General features: G+C 39.6%; 2 protein-coding genes across 2 annotated transcripts in view; one reads left to right on the top strand and one right to left on the bottom strand.

The window, feature by feature from the left end:
• Nucleotides 1–520: 520 nt before the first annotated feature.
• si:ch211-251b21.1 (uncharacterized protein LOC571720 homolog) lies at nt 521–8,855 on the top strand. The gene is made up of 10 exons (XM_047601612.1): nt 521–678; nt 914–994; nt 2,388–2,419; nt 3,975–4,154; nt 4,299–4,522; nt 5,425–5,522; nt 6,067–6,284; nt 6,372–6,591; nt 8,055–8,305; nt 8,395–8,855. Exons 2-10 carry the CDS (start codon nt 928–930, stop codon nt 8,491–8,493), a joined length of 1,389 nt encoding a protein of 462 aa, XP_047457568.1. The 5' UTR covers nt 521–678; nt 914–927; the 3' UTR covers nt 8,494–8,855.
• A 7,798-nt stretch (nt 8,856–16,653) lies between these two features.
• Nucleotides 16,654–19,966, bottom strand: part of LOC125024046 (ephrin type-B receptor 2-like) — a 34,264-nt gene continuing 30,951 nt past the window's right edge. The window contains exon 16 of the mRNA XM_047611700.1: nt 16,654–18,911. Coding sequence (XP_047467656.1) covers nt 18,803–18,911 — 109 coding nt within the window. The 3' untranslated portion in view covers nt 16,654–18,802. The remainder of the gene's footprint in view (nt 18,912–19,966) is intronic.

Genomic DNA, 19,966 nt, shown 5'->3' with positions numbered 1-19,966 from the left:
TGAAACCTCCAGGCCCTGTCTAGCACTTCAGGCCTGAAAGAATGTTTTTGTCTCGCGGAGCGAATGCAGCCACTCCTTTCAAGGTTTTTTGAGCAAATAAATAATTTGCTCTGTGGGCTTGGGCCGAAAAACAGAGCATGTTTTTGTGGATAATACTTTGTAAATACAAAGTATTATAGGGTTACAACACATTAAGATTTTAAGTTGGATATATGAGTATGAGCTTGGACAATTGGAGGAGTTTAAATTGATTTGAATTATTCATATTTCATATTTAGCAGCTTTTTTTCACTGACCAAATCCAATTCTTTCAATCTTGCAGTATTACAGCAGAGTTCTTATCAAGGACAGTAAAGACGAGAGGAACTACGACAAAATCTGGTCCTTTGAGCATTAATCTGTACCCCCACCGAAGTCATAGCTCTTCAAAACCTACGCACATTCCCCTCCCCTTCACAACGGCCCACTTACATAACCTGAAAAACAAACGTTGAGCAATCACACCCCTTTGGGGTCTTATCTCCTCCCTCCCTGTGCTCCCCATATAACCCACCGTGCGGCATACAGTTCTTCCCACTGTCCACTTTCATTGTTGTCGTGAAAGTCTCGCCAGATTTTTTGAGAGTCGTCACTCGCACGTAAATCTGTTAAGTCCACACTGCACCTGATAGAACTAAGGTAAGGGAACTCAAATCATTTCTGTTTTCATACTGGGGGGAAAAAAAAGATGCTGTGAATGATAGAACAGACTTAATTGCCATTATACAGTGTATAACGAACAGTGCAAAAGCTACTATTTACAAGAGAAATGTAAAAATATGTTTTACTGGTGAAGACAAAGCCAGCAAAAATGTTAAACATTGCAAAAAGTGAGAAGAATTTCGAAACTGAAATCCATTTGTGTTGTTTTCAGACTTTTCACGTGACATGATGAAAGTCTGCATGGCTTTGGTGTTATGTGTGGCAGCCCTGGCTGCATGCGCCGTCACTGCAGGTAAGACGTGCACCTTCGCTTGAAACGTTTTACCTACGTACCGGTGAATGCACAGAGCTGTTTATTTACTGCAACCAGACACTAGTGGAAGTTAATTCCCGTCTACAGTCCCTGAATTTTCTGCTTGATGCCTATTTTAATCTCGTGACCACTTCCTTTTTTCCCAGAATTGTTGCTGGCTTGGTGATTGGTACAGTTTAGTGACTGGCTAACACTGTGACGTTAATTATTTCTGGGTATCACTGTCAATTAAAATTAAACTGAACCGTTAAGTTTGTAGTGTGAGTTCAAATATCGTAAAAAAGTTGTTTCTTTCAGGTTTGGCATTTTGCTGGAATTAGGGCCTCTATATATCCATTCTGATTTGACTTAAACACTTCTTGCTCCCTATAAAGTAGCTGTTGAATAACTACTTCACTGTCACTTTCGCAATGAGGTCATTTCCTGCTCTAAACCTGCCGCGGCCCTGCAGCTCTCGTTGCCAACAGGTTCAAGTTGACTTGTGAGACTGGCTCCCAATCACTCCGCACTGTTGAGCCCGTCCCCGCTGGAGTCCCACAAAAGCCCAGAAGGGCGGCGTTCTTCTGTGAAAGACCCCTCGCCGCGATCCAGAAAGCACTGTGATGAATCAATTAACCACGTGGGACTTTCGCCAGCAGGCGGTTGGACTGACAGGCATCTCCGCAGCTCACAGGTCCTGCCATCTTCTCCGGAGGAAGTTGACAGGGCGTCATGGGTACGACCCAACTGCTTTTGTGGTGGCGTGGAGTTATGAAGAATCTGCGACCCCCCGCCGTCTCCGCCTGGCACCGCTCTTTGCTCCGATCGACCGTGGCAGGGCATGTTAGGTCCCGCTGGACACACTTGCAACGCCATTGGTCACAGTTACGGTCACAAGAAAACAACCGGGAGTGATATGAGTAATGACATGAGATGGTTTGGGCGGGGGGAGTGGGAGGAGGAGTTGGGGGGGCTTCATCCCCTGCTCTGAGTGCTTTGATCCACTCACAAGAGCCCAGTTACCCCTGGTTGTACCTCCCCTCAGCGTGAAGCCACTTTCTCAAGTCTCCAGAAAACCCTGAAACAAGACTCTCATTGTCCTCCAGCTGGCTCTTTGGCTTATTTACTGCTGTTGCTGAGAGGGGAAAAAAAAACACACATGAAAGGGACTCGAGACAACAATATTTTTCACTGAGCCTCACAAAACCGCTCTGCGCAATAAGCTTGTAGACAGGAAAACCGAAACGCCGATCAGCCAGCGAAAAAAAAAAAAAAATAAAGGATTAGACCTAATCACCTCATTTTGTGTTGATGTTCATGCTCAACTGAACTGACCTACTTCACTACAGGAATTAGAAATTTAATGGTGTGCTTGTTTTCCTTCTTATTCTAGATTCCAAGGAGTTATCCATCACCACTATAAAGGTGAGATTTGAAGAGACTGTGGAAGCCCAGCCCAGGGCTATGAATTCTGTCTTTAATCTCAGAATTGTCATAATTCTGACTGTTTTTACTCAGAAACTCAAAAGAAAAAAAAGACTTAATTTTTTAAACTTTTTTTTTTTCAGCATAGATGCATCTATTAAACAAACTAGCACATCTTATCTGTGGCCACATGGTGTGTGTTGCCAGACCCTTTGGTCTGCATTTCCTTTACCTCTCCCCATGATTTAGAGTCAGCTTTTTTACCATGAATACTGTTCTTACTGCGCCCAAGTGTTTCAACACTTCAGGGCTAGTGGCCAACTGAAGTCCTGCAAAAAAAAGTTCAGAACAAACATACCCCCACCCCCAGGTCCCTAACCCTTATCCTAATCACATCCATAAACAAATCGTAATCTTTACCCTAAAACCAAGCCTTAACCCTCAAACAGCCTTGTAGAAAAAAAAAAAAGTGAGGACCTGCCAAAATGTCCTCACTTTGCTCAAATGTCTCAACCTGGTCCCCAGAAAGACAGCAGTACAAGAGCACAGACACTCACATGGTCGAGTTCACTCCAGGACATCAGGTCAGTACAAACCCCTTTTGCAATCACAGAACGACAGAACGACCACATCACGCAGATAATTCACAACTTGCAACACTTTCCTGATGCCATCTGGCTGTAAAATAGTAGCTTATACAGTAAATAGCTGCATCATCTCAAACAAAGCTGCTGTCCACGTGTCACGTCAAGATACGATACAAGTTACGACATGAAACAATACAATACGATAGGAAACGATACGATACAATACGGCATGATGTGACAAGATACGACAAGATATGATACAAAACAATATGATACAATACGATATGATATGAAATGAAATGAAACGATACGTCACGAAAAGATACAATATGACATGATGTGACAAGATATGACAAGAAACGATACATCCCGTCAAGATACGATACGATGCGGCAAGAAAAGTTACAATGTAATTCATCTTTTCACCTCATGGCATGACAAGAACCCAAACCCTAACGCGACACGAAAAGATACGATAAGTCACGACAAGATACGAATATGAAACGACATGAAATGACGCTGCGATATGATATAACACGATATGAGAAGATATGATACTGTACGATACTAAAACGCACAATACGATATGTGACAATTCATTAATCCCTGAAGAAATGCTTGTGCCAGAGGATGCCTAGAGCAATGAACTGTAAAGTGGACAAAATTAAATTACACTTTTACAAAAAAGTAAGACATTTAACCAAAATTCAGATAAACAAGTTGTTGATGCAGAACGTTATGGTGTTGGGTGAAATGATGTTCACGTGAATCCGTTTAGGTTTTACATTCACATTATCCTGTTTTTATTGTAATGTCACCAATAGTACCCTCTCATAACAGCCTTGTACAGGTGCTGTTTTCTACTCCCAAATAAAAGTCACTGGATTTCAGGGTCCATGTGTCTTTTTTTATTTTAACATCTACTCAGCACTGTAAGTTTTGTTCTGTTTGTTTGTTTGTTTTTTCAGCAAGAGCCATATACCATGACCAGGGGCTCGGAGCTGGAGGGCTTCTGCGTTGACCTCATCTCAGAGATCTCCAAGAAGATAGGCTTCAAGTACAAACTACATCTGGTGAAGGACAACCGATACGGAGCCATGGACTCCGCTGGAAACTGGAACGGCATGATTGGTGAGGTCATCAGAGGGGTAAGTCAAAGACCATCGACTACACATGTTGTATCTCAGCGTGATGTAGCACATGTTTGTTGGAGAATTGACTGTGGTGTATTGTTGTGTAGTTTATGAACTATCTTATATGTGATCTGTGGACCTGTGTGTGCCCTCTATTAGGAGGCTGATCTGGCCGTGGCCCCCCTGACCATCACTGCAGTCAGAGAGCAGGTCGTGGACATGACGACCCCCTTCATGCAAACAGGAATTGGCTTCATCTTGAGCAAAGATGCGGCCTCTGAACAGAGCACCTTCAGCCTGCTGTCGCCCTTCTCCACCGACACGTGGATCGGGGTCCTCATCGCTTTCCTTCTGACAGGCCTCTGCATATTCCTGGTGGGCAGGTCAGTGCAAGATTCAAGATATCGCTCCAAAGGCTACTGATGCTGACCAAAACCGGCCCACCCAAGGGTCTAATCCGTCCCACGGCATGAATTTACAATTTTTAAATCAAAATAACTATCGCTAATTTGTTCACTCTTTTAATAAGAGAAGTGGACAGAAAATAACACTGAGACCCAGGACTAAACAACAGACAGCCCAAATTGCACTTATTTTGCAAGTATATTTAACTATAGTTTCTTAACTATAAACATTCTCCTAATTCACTTGTTCTTCTTTGCACTACAACAAATCTGGAGTTGCCGTTACTTATAGGTTATTATGCTGTTATGTTGGTCTTGAGAACTAAAATTAGTTTGACACTTTGACACCAACTCTATAGTGTGTTAGTGAACATTATTAACGTCTGACGTTTTAATACATCCATGATATGTTTCCTCTGTCCTTATGAAAACAGAAGCAGATGTTCCACTAAAGTGAGTCTGAAATACAGTTACACAGATAATCTTATCCAATAATTCCTCCTTTTAAAGGCTGGAAAAAACTAAATTCTTCTTGGATTGACAACAAAAAGATACAAAAATGTCCAGAAGCAGATGCAACATGACCACTAAAATACAAAACTAATACATATAGAAGTAAAACTAATGTAAAAAGCACAGCTATTTTAATATTTTTGTGCACTTTTTTTATTCATTTATTTTTGTTCCTATGTAGGAGAGGTGGGGGGCTTTTACTGTACGTGTACATGCAGGCATGCATGCTATGAGATGTATTACAGGCTGTCAGGCTATTATAAAATAATCTGCCTTTGTGTACAACTGAATTTAATTAGAATAACAAATGTAGAAGCATGTGTTGCTCCTAAACTGTCCAGTTTACTGGAAAACATTTTATTTTGCAGGATCAGTCCAACTGAATGGTCCGAGCCAGAGACAGAAGAACATAAATTCACTTTGCTTCACAGCTTCTGGTACATCACGGGGGCTCTTACCCTGCAAGGTAACGCAGCAGTCAGCGAAGGTGTACCGCAGATACAAACTGGTTGCTTCTTTCGTATGTTCTCATGATAAATGTGCTATGCAAAATGTTAGTAGTAACTAAACAGTGAGCGAGAATTAAATCTCATTACAAACGCCAATCAGTCACAACATTATGACCACTGACAGGAGACCCTATCATCAAAATCAGAACCTTAAGGCTTAATTCTGTCTCACTGTCCCTTCTTTCCTCAGCTGTGCTGCTCTATTTTTAGTAACTTGTCTTTTTATTGATTTTGTTCTTACTATTAATGCCGTCTTTGTTGTGAGCTGCTGGAGCCGAGGCAACATATCTCATTTTCTTCATGTGTCAGCATTTTTTGCAATGACAATAAATGAGCCTATGGTCGTCCCGTCACTCCTGATTCATTGTTCACATTCTCTAGTAACTGCACACGCTTGTATATTTTTTTGTGCAAAATCATGAGAGAAAATCAATGCTCTCAGCAGTCAAGCAGCAGCGCTGCTCTGTGGTGACTTTGTTCCTGCTGCCTTTGTGCTCTCAGGTGCCGGTCCTCACCCTAAATCCCTGTCTGGGCGGGTCGTCAGCGCCATCTGGTGGCTGTTTGCGGTGATGCTGCTGGCCTGCTACTTTGCCAACTTCAACTCCCTGTTGCACTCCAACAGCAAACACATCTCCATCAAGAGCTTTGAAGACCTCTCTAACCAAGACGTGATTGATTACGGCACCATTGAGTCCGGATCCACCATGCTCTTCTTTAAGGTGCCGTCAGCAGAACCTAGCAAGGCTTCATAGTCATAATTCCTGAGAAAAGTAGATGTATTTTCTTTTTGCACATGTTTTTCCAAGAATTCCGACAACCCCGTGTACCGACGCATCTACCAACACATGGAGCGCAAGAAGAGCTACGTGTCCAGCATGGATGAAGGCATCCGACGCGCTCAGGAGGGGAACTTCGCCTTCATCGGTGAAGCTGTGTCCTTGGATCTGGCCGTGGCCCGCTACTGTAAACTGACACGGTCACAGGAAGTCATTTCAATGAGAGCCTACGCCATCGCAGCAGCTCCGGGTGAGGTCTTCACTGTCTCTTGTCTTTTTTACAGACAGATAACATGATTTTATTGAATGTAAAAAATACTCACTTTGACCATTGTTTTTAGATTTGAAAGTAGACAAGACGCACACCTGTCAGACATGTATAAAGTGCTAGAGACCCAGGCTTGAGTAAAAGTACAAGTAGGGCTGAAGTGTTCTTTAAGCACCACACTGAAATAGAAGTAATAAAGCATTTAACATTTTTTGTACGTCAGTGTTGCAAGTAGTTTAATATTTACTACTCAACTACTGAAAGTAATAGTAAACAGTATTGTGTTATGTGGTTAATAAAGAAACCATCCAAACGTTTCAATATTATTGTTTAGGCCTATATTATTTCAAATGTTAATCCTAAAGGACACTCACAATTCCTTTGGCTGTAGCAGCAGTAACTACAAGGACAGGAATGTACAAGATAGACTACATGTACATGTACAGGTACTAGCCTCAGGAGTAGGCTGCCCATTCACAAAATGCTACATGAAATGCTACATGAAATATGAAAACAAATGGGACGTTATGTTCAACTTTGAATGTAAACTGACGAAACATAACGTTAGAGAGAAGTTAACAAGCTAATGTGAACTCGCTAGCTAGCTAGCTAGCTAACATTCAGGTAACTGACGTTAGTTAGATACTAATATTACTAATATTTACAAATAGTAACCATAACTTCGATATACAGCTTTGTATATATGAGCGTCTTGCTAGCTCGATGTTACCTAGCTAGCTATGGTTTTAGCTCATTCTAGCCTTACCTTGTAGCAGACATATGCTTGTTTAATTTCTTGAGATTTGGCTGGAGTGGGGCCTTCCACAATGTTTGATCCATTTAAGACACTGCGCCTGTTGTGTTTTCGCCTTCAGGAAGAACACGACTTCCCTCAAACATGCTCTTGTCCGACCACACCGCTTCCGCATTTAGCATGTCCGCGGTCAACGGCCAGCTTAACGACCTTGTTTACATAGTAACGGTTGCTAGGATGTATGATTGGGTAATGGCCGTTTGGGGGCGGGGTTTTTTCGATAGGTCAATTGTAACGAGTAATGCTGCAGCACATAAAAAAAAAGTATTCAAGTAAAAGTATTAAACTCATCGAAAATATGTAGTGAAGTAAAAGTAAAAGTAAAAAGTAATGCACAGATACAGTATTTTAGTACTTGAGTACAGTAGTGAAGTCGAAGTACTATCTTTAATACACGTTAAGATAAAAAACGTAAATGCAAACAACATTTTCCAGTAACAAACATTACTGAACTACAGCTCATCCTAAATCCAGTATCGGTGGAAAAATACGAGCTTGTTTTTGTACTGGCTTCTGAATGTGGCCGAGATTTAACCTCTCCAACTGTTCTCCAAAGAAAACATCTGAAAACAAGATCAAAGCTTTTCTTCAGTAAAAAGTTCAACAGCGTCTCTCTCATTTCCCCCACCAGGATCCCCGCTAGTGAAAAACCTCACCATTGCCATCCTGGACCTCAGTGAGTCTGGTGAGCTCACATACCTGAGGGACAAGTGGTGGGCCAGCAGCTGCATAGGCACCGACGGGCACCACATTTTCGACCCCATACAGCCTCACAGCCTCCGTGGCCACTTCCTCCTGCTGGGGCTGGGACTTGGCGTCGGGCTCCTGGTGGCCCTGCTGGAGCTCTTATCCAGGGCCCATTACAAAGCCAAGGATGGCAAGGTAGGAATGGGAAATATGACACCTAATTATGCAGTGTTTTTTTTTTTTATTATTATTCATTCTTAACAACGTACTGCGTTCTTTTGCAGAAATCCTGCTGCTCAGTGTTGACATCAGAGCTGAACCAGAGGTTCGGCAGCAGAGCCGAGAGCGCAGAGCAAGACAACTCAGACAAAAGCAAAGCCTGAAATAGCTGTGTACATGCTACCATGTGAAAGGATAGTATCTGAGAATCTAGAAAGAAAAAAAGCCGAGCGCCTCTGTCCTGTCCATCAAACACACTAACTTTCAAGTATTTCATAGTAACACCCGTGTATTGTTTTTTTTCCCCAGTGTGTTTTGTACTCTCCTCTGAGACTACATGGAACAACTAACAGCAGCCGTGTGTGAAGCAACAAACCTTCAAACTTCTGATGCTAATCACTTTTTTTTTTGTTTTGTTTGCTTTTCATTGTTGCCGTTTGTTGTCACATGTCCATGAGTCCACTGATTCGAGCTATAACGCTGTTAGACTTTTCTATTTCTATTTCCAAATAAAACAGCAATGCTGCAACCGTGTGATCTTTTAGAATAAAAACTGCATATAAAGTCATTAAAACGAGCTCAGTATTAAACATTTTTGTGAAATATATAATAATACTTATATTTATATAAGTATATAAGATGACTTCAAGTGTATTTTGACTGCGTGTGGGACCTGAATTGTGAGTGTAATGTCAAGGTGGGCTCCCACTCTGACACTAGAGACTGGTTCTTGGACACTGGAACCAGGTCTACTACGTCATGTACGGCACTGAGGCTCGGTGAGGTCAGAGAGAAGAAGCGGCTCTTATGGCAAGCATCAACAAAAAAGACATCTGCTGGGTCTCTAGTGGTAAGTATGTCCTGTCACGTGTATTGGGGAAAAGGGAGGAACCAAATAAAAGTCCCAGGAGTAATGAGGAAATGATGATAAACAGGTTCATCTAAATAACTAAAACATCCAAACATGGCCACAAAAAAAAACACACTAACACATGAAATCAGGAGACAGGAAATACAGGGAGGAAACACCTGGGACGACATCCAGAAATCGGCAGCAAACAAATTCACGGACGACTGATGATGAACTGTCAAAGGGCAATAGGACACATGGTCAGCCACAACATTACGACCACCTTCCTCTTTGCAGTGCTACAGTACATTCGAAGACCTGCTTTAGTTGCACTGCAGCAACTTCTTGCACTTGCGCCAAAAGATGCAGTCAGTAACTCAATCATATCCCAGGGAGCATAATCCTCCCACATGAGCACAGCACACAGCCGCGTTTGTTGGTACAGTTTACGCTTTGTCTTGGAAAGCTGTGGACTAAAACATGACAACATAAGAATAGCAAAAACAACAACAACAAAAAAATAGACTATTCTCAGTGGCAGCTTCATTTAAACCCGTTGTCCTCGTAAGTGGATGCTTTAGTCTGCCATCTAGTGGTAGCAAAGGGTCAATACACTAGTCGGTAAAAACATGATCGGATTCATTCTACAGACGATCACAGGACAAAAGTGGACAAGGAACAAAACCCCATCAAATTCTACGGTTAAAAACTATTTATTTATGCTTACTAACGTTTCTAGTTTGATGTGACGCGCAAATTGAACAAATTTTATCAAGAGTGACAAGCTACAACGCCGCTAATTAGCAAGTACTCGTTTGAGGACGTTGGGACTTCGTTGTTGTCAATTCTGGTTTTGCTCAGTTATGTTCAGGTATTAAAATAAACAGTTTTATATTTTACCACCCATTGGTGACTTTATTATGATATAAATAATGTAATAATTCCAGTGTCCACATATGAAGACATTTTTTTTTCAAAAACTACTACTTCCTGTTGAAAGATGATGCTTCCCAAATACGTTGGAGAAATTAAAAATGCATATTAAACAAAAGCTCGGGTCTCAGGAGGTTAAAGACATGACACAGTTTTTGGAACACTGTACAACATAACACCTGCCATTTAAACTGTGAGCCTGCATTATTTATATTGGACTAACGAACGCATCAGTAAAGACATAGATCTACTGCTACGCTTTGGTAGATGAATGTAACGTCATATCTAGATTATATAACAGCATTTCAACCCAAAGGCCAAACATCTAAAACACTATTCTGTATAAGGGGAAGCCACGGTGAGTAAACACTGTTTTATCCGCGCATTTCATCCACTTTGCAGAGACGGACACTTGCAGTTTTCATCCCGATTCCTCTGTGACTCTGCTGCATCCTGGAGTCACATGACAAGAGAGAGACCGAGTATTGTGTCTGTCAGTATCTTGCATGCTGCTGTGAGCAGGAGTCTGGCTGTGTGTGTTGCAGAGCCATGTGACGAGGTCAGCGAGTCCGTTTTCCTGTGGTAAAGCCCTGCTGGTCCTACAGTGACTGGTCCGACAGTGACAACTACACGCACAACAGATCAGCCAGACATTTATCGCGCACCCCGCAGAAGCATTTACAGAGATACCTGTGTCTGCACACACACGTCTGACCGTGTACGCTTTGTCTGTGTCTCCATGTTGTGTTCCTGTCGACAGTCTTGTGTGTTTGTATCTGTGGGAAAATGATGCACCCAATGCGCTCGTGTGACTTATGCGTGTGTTTTTGTCCGTGGACACGTGGTGTGTGTTGTAGCTGTGCATATAGTGTCTGGATGTTGTGTTTAAATGAATTTGCATATTGGCAGATCTCCACAGCACACACCCAGAAACTAGAAGGAGGCTGTAAAATAATGTGTTCATCAACGAAGCTCACGTCTGAGTTTATTATGATTTATTATTATTCTCTCACATTATTATGTGAGTTTTGGTGAAATGATCTGTATTAATTCTTAAATGTTATGACATCTTTCTCTATATTTATGGCGTTCTGCCGCCGTCTAGTGGTTTTATGAGGCGTATGTTCATTTGCTGTATGATTTATGGCTTTCGGTGTGCAGCGTACCTAGAAAATGAGTTTTCGGGATCCATATTCCTACCTTACCTATTCACACATTTTGACATCTTGCGTCAATTAAATGTGCACCTCTGCACACTTTGTTTGTTCAGTTGTATAACAAAAATATTAATGCAAAATATTAATAGTAAATAAAATTGAAAAATAAAAATACATAAATAAAATTGAAAAATAAAAATACAAATGAAAAATTAAAATTTAAATAAAAACTAAAAATTAAAATAAAATAAAATGTTACCACAGTTAATTTGTAATGTATGTTGTAATTACTTTTTTTTAAATTATTTATTTATTTATTTATTTTAAAAAGCATTATTATTATTATTTATATTTTATTGGTGGTTGCAATTTGTTTTAATTTTTTAGCCATTTCTTTAGGGTGAGACTGTGTTGTAAGTATCTCATAAGTGGTGTGTTCATCCAGCTCCCATGTTTAGAGATGGGTTCTCAAATAATTTGCACAGATGGCTTTCTTTACTCCTCCTTCATGCACTCTGTGTGAGGACAACACATTTTAGCCACAGATTGCTGCAGATTGATTTATTATCATAGTTCTCCAGGGTTTAACACTGTTTTCAGCTCTCGGTGAAGTAATTAAACGGTGCATAAACTGCTATGACAATTGTCACAAAACAGAGTTTATTGTGTTTTCTTTTCTTCCTTGACTTTCCTATATTTTACAAAATAAACTAATAATTGTATTACAAATAGTTCACAGTTATACCATCAAATATACATTTGTACAACATAAAAAAATACAAATAGAAGCTGAGGAAGTGAGATCATGGTGGAGGAAGCTGGTTGGCTTCTGGAGCCGATTATAGACCTAAACTCACTAAAACCGTCCAGGAAATAACTATTTGCATTCAAAAAAAAAACAAAAACAAAAAAAAACATAAAATAAAAATACTTGCCTACAAACGTGTTCAGGGCCCCTGGGTCAGTGTGAAAGCAGGATTATGTGGTAAAGGGAACATGTGACTGGAATATTCTGAGAGAATAAACATTTTCAGTTTTCTGTTGGCTTAAGAATGAATTCTAAAGTGTAAACCAAAAGTCCCTTGCTGTATATGAGGTTTTATCAGCTCTGCTTTACTCATTCATCTTACACCCATAATGTAAAGAGACCATTTTCTTCATCACGTTCCTTTGGAGCGTTTAAATGTGAAAAACTTATTTTTAACGTGTACAGAAGCAGACACATGTTGCATACAATTTAAGATAGGCCACCATATGAAGGGCGCATACACACAGAGACACAATTACAAAAGGAAATGTGCATTTTCTTCAAACTTATATCAAGAGGTCTTTTTTTTTCTGTCCTACGTACAGAGAAGAGCCAGCGTCGATGGCGGTGACTGTTCAGTTCAGAGACATTTGATGATAAAAACTTATAATATTTGGTGGAATTAACTCTTATAAATGAATAAAATGAATAGTTTTGTTTGCAGGATCACCCCGATATTACAGGTAATAGTTTAAAGATACATTTAGTGGCAAAAACACATGTAGTGTGTATAAAATAAATAACTGTTTGCTTTATCACAGATTCAAAATTACTACTTTTTTATTTTTTTTTTTTAAACTTTCATGACATTGATGAAACACAGTTTATCCAGTGATTCTGGAATATGTCCACCATGACCCTTTCTAATTAAGTCTTTTTTTAGACAAAAGATTTTTAAAGGAAGAAAAGATGAATATTTTCTGCCTCACTTTTATAAATATAAGAGATGTAATCATGGCCATGAAGCTAATGGGACTAGATGCTTGTGTTAGGCTTTGAGAAATTACAAATCAAATAGTTTTCTTATGAGGAATGTCAATTTAAAAAAATAAAATACAAAAAAGTAAACTGAATATACATAATAATGTTAGTTTATGGTGTGAATGTGCTTCCTGGTCCCAATGTGTCAATACATGCGTAGACCATAGACCATGCATCTGTGGTCCTTCAGTACAGATATACAGTGTCTTTGTGTGTGTCAGTATTTACTGTGCAGATTGGTACTAAGTAAAAAAAAAAAAAAAAAAAGGATATGAAAAATATTTTGGTAGAAGAGCTTCAGAATAATTGCCGTCCGTCATAAAGAAAAAGCCACATGAACTGTGCAGCGTGTGTCCGAGTTGAGCTGGTCTTGTATCTTCCACTACACATATATTAAAACATCATTAAATATCATAACATTAAAGCTGTTTCTTCGGCTAATGTTGTCGATGCATCTACACTTGTGGAGGTAAAAGTGGTGGGCCAGATTCACCCACTAAGGCTCTTTTGTCCATGGCGTCCATGTGAGGAAACTTCTCAACGAGCAATATGAATTAAAGCTCTGAATAAAGGTTTTAAAAAAATTATGTTTGAAATCATGAAAAGAACATGTAAAAACTGGGGAACGTAGAGAGACCCAGAACATAAGAAAGGTGGTCATAATGTTATGTCTGATCAGTGGGAATGCTATAAACGAAGCAAAAACTGAGAGCATTCAGACCATTTGCCAAAAAAAAAAAAAAAACTCTTTCAGTGGGTTTGAGATCAGAGCAGACACACGAGATGTGAGTGAGTGGGTGAATATGTGCTTTGTGCTAGTAACAGATACTAGATACTTAACATGTCCTAATATAAAAGAAGAATCAATCAGACAACACGTGACCAAGATGAGAATTCACTTTTCAAAAAAAACAACAACACAGTTTATCAAAATTCTTCATAAACCAACTAAACAGAGTCCAGAGATCCTGTGAATCCTGTGAAGAACCATGTTTCCGTTAGAATCTCAAACCCTCAGTGGATTCTGATGAAGCTCGTTGGTACTGGACTCAGAGTTTAACCTCAGCTGGATCCTTTTAAACCATAAAGGGAACAGTTACAGGACAAACAGAGACAGTCGGTTCATTTCTTGTGTAGGATCTGAAGCATAAAACCTGAGAGGATAAACTAACTTAATAAAATTAAAATCGTATACTGTATATCTCTCTTTTGTTGGTGTGTTTTGTGATATTTTCTGTCTTATTATACCTGTGCCCTTTTAGACTTACACTTTAATGATCCACGAGGGAAATGACTTGGTCACAGCAGCTTCATTGCACATCAAAGTACCACTCTTAAAAACCTCAAGAAAGATCAAATAAAATAAGATTAAAATAAAATAAAAAATACATATTATCTAGTAAAATAAAATAAACAGTGTAATCAATTTATTTATTTTTACAGAATTAGCATTATGAACAAATGTGCATGTGTGGCTAAATGATGCACGATTTATGCATCAAGTTTGACAGTGTTGCTATGGCAACATCCCAGACCTTAGTGACATGCACCTAGAAACATGATTGGTCCACTTTGTCGTAGATATTTTCTTATTTTATCGTTCTTGTGGTTTTTAACAGTGTTTACTTTTATGTGCAGTGAAGCTACTGTGACCAAGTCATTTCCCTCGTGGATCATTATTGTCTAAGCATTTCCTCTTTAGTATTTCCGGCTGCTTCTCAATCTCCACAGTTTTCGAATTGATTCTTCTGGATCAATAAAGATGGAGGAACGTGTGGAGGAAAAGATTGACTGAGGGAGGTTACATGTTGGGTGAAATTACGACAAAAGTTGCAGTCGTCATTGTTGGAGATGAAGCAGGAAATAGAAACAAAGATTAACTGACATAAAAAAAAAAAAAAAGACACGGCGGCGACAGATGTCTAGGTGGTGTTTTTACAGAGTTAGCCAGGTAAGCTAGGTGGGTAGGTTACACAGTCTTACTCATGTCCCAGAAACCACACTTAAAGCTGATTCTGATTGTTTGAACTCCTTGTGTTGATCTTGATGGCTAATAGTGACATCTGCCCTGTGTAAATTGTGGAAGTGGAAGTTGTAGTGGTGCAACAAAATCAAACACTAAGCTAACGTATATATTAACCTGGTCCTTTGTTAATAAAGTAACAAACTATCCAGTTTGTTGTTCGGTTTGAAGGAACTGCTTTTGAAGTTGTGACGACCTCAAGTCTCTAAAATGAAATGCTCTTTCATCCTGGAAGGTAACGGGTTCACATCCTCGACAGCCACTCTTAGCATTGCATGAAATGTTGTCAAGGAACAGACCTCGACAAAAAAGGGGGACGCATCATTTAGTTTACAGATACAGCACTATGTAAACATTTTAGGTAGCCTATTTTAGATATCTTGACATGAATCTTTTTTCTTTTTTTTTTTTTTTAAATCCATCATGCACTCTATCTCCAAAGTCACGATGACTGATATGCCGGAGTCATGATGCATCATCTTCAGTCTCAAGGAGAACAAGGAGTCCAAGTGCAAATGATCGGTTCGTCCTCCACAGAGCCCTGCTCTCAGCATCGTGGAGTCAGTCTGGAATAACGTGAGGAGACAGAATACCCTGAGACAGACTAAATCTGCTGTCACAAGGACAACGGACCGCGTCCAAACCAACACCGACAAATGTATAGTGAAACACATCTGGACCTTTCAAACCGTAGAGGTAAAAGCTCCCTTTTTGAATTGCTGGATAAGCACCCCGAAATCTCGCCTTAGTCTCGGCCCACTTTATGGAAGTGTGTTAAGCATAACAAGGGAAAAAAGAGACGTCTTCTTGAATCTCCTAGGAACCTGGAGGACAGTTCATACACTCTGTATGTACCACTAAGAGCTACTGAGGCATCTCCATGTATAGAGGGTTTTCACAGGCACGTCATCGAACCAGAGGCCGCCATGTTGGAGGCACTCAACAAGGAAATTACAGGTTGGGCCATTATTTTGATAAAGGTCAGACTTTTTACCTGGAACACAAAGAGCAGGTGTTAACTCTACATTTTAAGAATGGTGTTGCTACAGTTAGCAGTACCCCCGCAGTACCTCTGGGGCCCCCTAGGGGTCACAGACACAATTACCTGACAAGAAATGGGGCCAAACGAATTTGGATGTTGTCCAGACTTGTTGTCCTTGTAGATCCCGGTTTAGCTTCACTAACCACAAGCGCATCCTCTCCTCTGATTAACTTTTGTCAGTCTATAAAATTCAGAATGTTTTTCACGCTCTACCTGATTGATCAAGCCAAAAGCATGGTAATAATTCACCATTTTCCACCATCTACTTCAGTCCGTGTACTTTGTTTACCTTGCCTCCAACATGACGACCTCTGGTTTGTTGACGCGCCATGAAAACCTCTCTATACATCTGTGTTATAATAATGAGAATGTAACTATTACCAAAAAAAAAAAAAAAAGTTCTTATGTCATAATTATGACAGAAATAGTTTACGTCACCAAGGAACTGGTGTGATAGGAACGTGCACACAGTATCAGTTAAACGTTAAAGGCTAGGCTTTGCTGTTGAGTGTAATATATGAGCGGTCCAACAGAGAGGTATCCGTCTTTTATCAGCATAAACTGACACTTAAAGAACACGTAAGATCAGACACATGATCATCAGGTGACGTACATGCCGCATGAAACAATGCACTTCTGTACAACATGTGTTAAGTTTTAAAAGCTAGGGACAGTGGGAAGATAATGTGACATTCAGGGGATGCCTGGATTTGTTTTTTTTTTGTATATATGTATATTTATATATATATAAATGAGTGTAACAAACACCACTGAGTTTTCTTTTTGGGGTATATGCTAACATAAAAAAAAAAAAAAAAGAACATATTGATATGTACAAGATGACAAGAGGCGAATCCCCGTGAACTGAAAACATGATGTGAAAGTTATGTACAGCGCTGAGAAACATATTCCAAAGCAGTGTCTCCTGACCCGTACGCTGACGTCCACAGTGGACGGGACAGTGAGATCACAGGGGAAGACAAACATCAACATTTACAAATTGTCCATTTCGGGTGACGTAGATTGCAGTGTTAAAATGTCGTAGGAGAATGTCTGTAAAAAAAATAAAGAAAAGAGTAACAAGTATAACATATCAACGAGTTTTCTTTTCTAAAACACCGGTCGTCCTCACATTTTACAACATTTTTTTGGAAGACCAGCTCACACAGTATCCTTTAAGTATTCTTGACATAGTTCCTTCATTTGTCTCACATGTCCATTCAAGAGTCAAAAATAAATCAGCAGCTTCTCACAGCACAGGTACTGAAATGTGTTTTTTTAAAAAGCCCTTTTAAAGGGCAAATCTCTTTAGTTAATACCAGTCACACGCTGTTAACCACGTCAGCTTTTTTTTTTTTTTTTGATTGTCAGAACCACACGAAAGTTGCGTTTAGGCAAACTCCCCGAAGATATGATGCTAAAGTTAAAACGATTTAGAGTTCAGTTCTGCTTTGTTTGGCAGCTCCTCCTATTAGCAGCGGCACGTTTTCATGATTCAGGTTTCACAGTTGAGTTACAAGTTGCATAGCGACTTCCGAGTTTCCTTCAGCAGCTACTACATCAGAGCTGAAACAGAGCACCTTGTGAATTTTACACTGAAGCAAAACAAAGAAAATAGCCAGTGATTCCTGCTCTAAACGTATGGCACCGAAATAGTTTAATGGCGAACACCCTGTGTGTCTATTCTAGGGCTGTCAATAGGTTGAAACTACGTCCATTGCTGATGCACGTTAATGCAAATGAATTAGTTCATTAGATCTCCTATCTCTTATCAACATCTGGGCTGCTCAGAATACCATAGGAAATCTTGAGAGAACTATCTGATAAGCCTTTGAAGTCGAATCATTTCTGCTCGTTTCCTGTCTTCTTCTGCCTCTTTTTGAGTTACCATGGCTGCACTTTTTTCTTTTTTCCAGAGTGTTTTCTGCTTCTCTGATCACTTCTTGAGTACGGATACGAGACCGGGGTTATAGTTCCAAAAATGCCCGTATGTGTTGGGATTCGCTTTAATCCGTTATTAACCTATTATTTTTGACAGCCCTAATCTGTGGATAAAAACCTACCTACCCTGCATAGTACCAGAAATAGAGTTGGCTATACTGTAACATTAAACAGTGAACAAAAAAAACGGCCTTCCTTAGCAGTAAGGTGCAGATGTTTCATTTAAATGTGCTGAGATTGGATAATGCAATCTTCCAATTAACAGCAGTAGCGATTTAGCAAAGTCATCTTTGCGGCGTTTCTTTTTTTTTTATGAAATTTCATTGTGACAGTGGCTGCTGTACGCACAATTCAAAGAACGAGGCCAGCATTAAAAATGCATTTCTTATGAATGATTTAACGTGGTGGTAGTGGAGCCGATTACTGAGTTATGTCATGTAAACACGAACTGCGTTCCAGTGGCTGTTTGTGGTCAGTCGTAACATCAAGCCACGGAGTATGACTGCTACCTGAACGTACAGTAGCTCCAAGAAAACTACCAACATTTGTGCTGTGCTGCTGCAGACTGAATTAACCCTCTGGAGGAAGTTTGGTGTGCGTGTGTGTGTGCGTGTGCGCTCGCGGGTCATCAGCCCTTCTCAGAGGTTCAAGGACGATTGGACGGACGGTTGGTTTCGGCTGAGCTTCCTGCAGTGAACGGGGTCTGTGTGCTGCTGCTGCTGCTGCTGATCTGGGAGATCACACCTCCACTGAGGTGATCTGGTTCATCTGGGCCCTCATGGACTGGATGCTGTTTCGGATCTTCTTCTGATGGCCGGCCAGTGTCACTCCCACCCGAAGGATGTCCCTGCAGAGAACCAGTTTATCAGTTCCACCAATTATCCACCCAGTATACAACATGATCCTCAACGTCCCTCAAGACTTGCTTTATCTATCTATCACTGTATGTTTTATAATATTATATTAGCAAGAGCGCATGGAGCTTTTCTACATATTGTCACACTTACATGCTAACCTAACCTCATGCGTGGAGTCCAAATAAATAACTTAATTTGCATGTTTCTTGGGAAAAATGTTAACTTATAGTTAGTGTTTAATTATAACATTCTCTAGAAAATATTTAAATTGATGACAAGCTACACACGAGCTATTTACTGAAGAGTATTAGGGCCACCAATGAGAAAAAAATAGAGGGAGATTTTTCTTTTCATCATGCATGAGAAAAAGGTCAAAATTTCGAGAAAAAGGTTAAAATTTTGAGAAAAAAGTCAAAATGCAATTTTGAGAAAAAAGTCTAAATTTTGAGAAAAAAGTCGAAATTTTCAAGGAAAAAGTCAAAATACAATTTTGAGAAAAAGTTGAAATTTTGAGAAAAATTCCAAAATTTTAAGAAAAAAGTCGAAATGCAATTTTGAGAAAAAAGTCGAAATGCAATTTTGAGAAAAAGTCAAAATTTTGAGAAAAAAGTAGAAATGCAATTTTGAGAAACAAGTCAAAATTTTCAAGGAAAAAGTCAAAATACAATTTTGAGAAAAAAGTTGAAATCTTGAGAAAAATTACAAAATTTCAAGAACAATTACAAAATTTCAAGAAAAAAGTCCAAATACAATTTTGAGAAAAAGGTCGAAATTTCGAGAAAAACGTCAAAATTTTGAGAAAAAATCCAAAATTTTAAGAAAAAAGTCGAAATACAATTTTGAGAAAAAGGTCGAAATTTCGAGGAAAAAAGTAAAAATTTAGACCAAAAGGTGTAAATACAATTTTGAGAATAAAGTCGAAAGTCAGAAAGTAGATCTTCAAACCAGCAGTACCATATGCGTATGGTACCTCCGATACTCCATGCAAGAGTATTGGGGCTTAATTACTAATTAATTTTAAGAATTTCAGTTATATTGCTGATAT

This window comes from Mugil cephalus, chromosome 1 (genome assembly GCF_022458985.1).
Source record: "Mugil cephalus isolate CIBA_MC_2020 chromosome 1, CIBA_Mcephalus_1.1, whole genome shotgun sequence".
Taxonomy (NCBI): Eukaryota; Metazoa; Chordata; class Actinopteri; order Mugiliformes; family Mugilidae; genus Mugil; species Mugil cephalus.
This window is presented reverse-complemented; position numbering and strand designations above follow the sequence as displayed.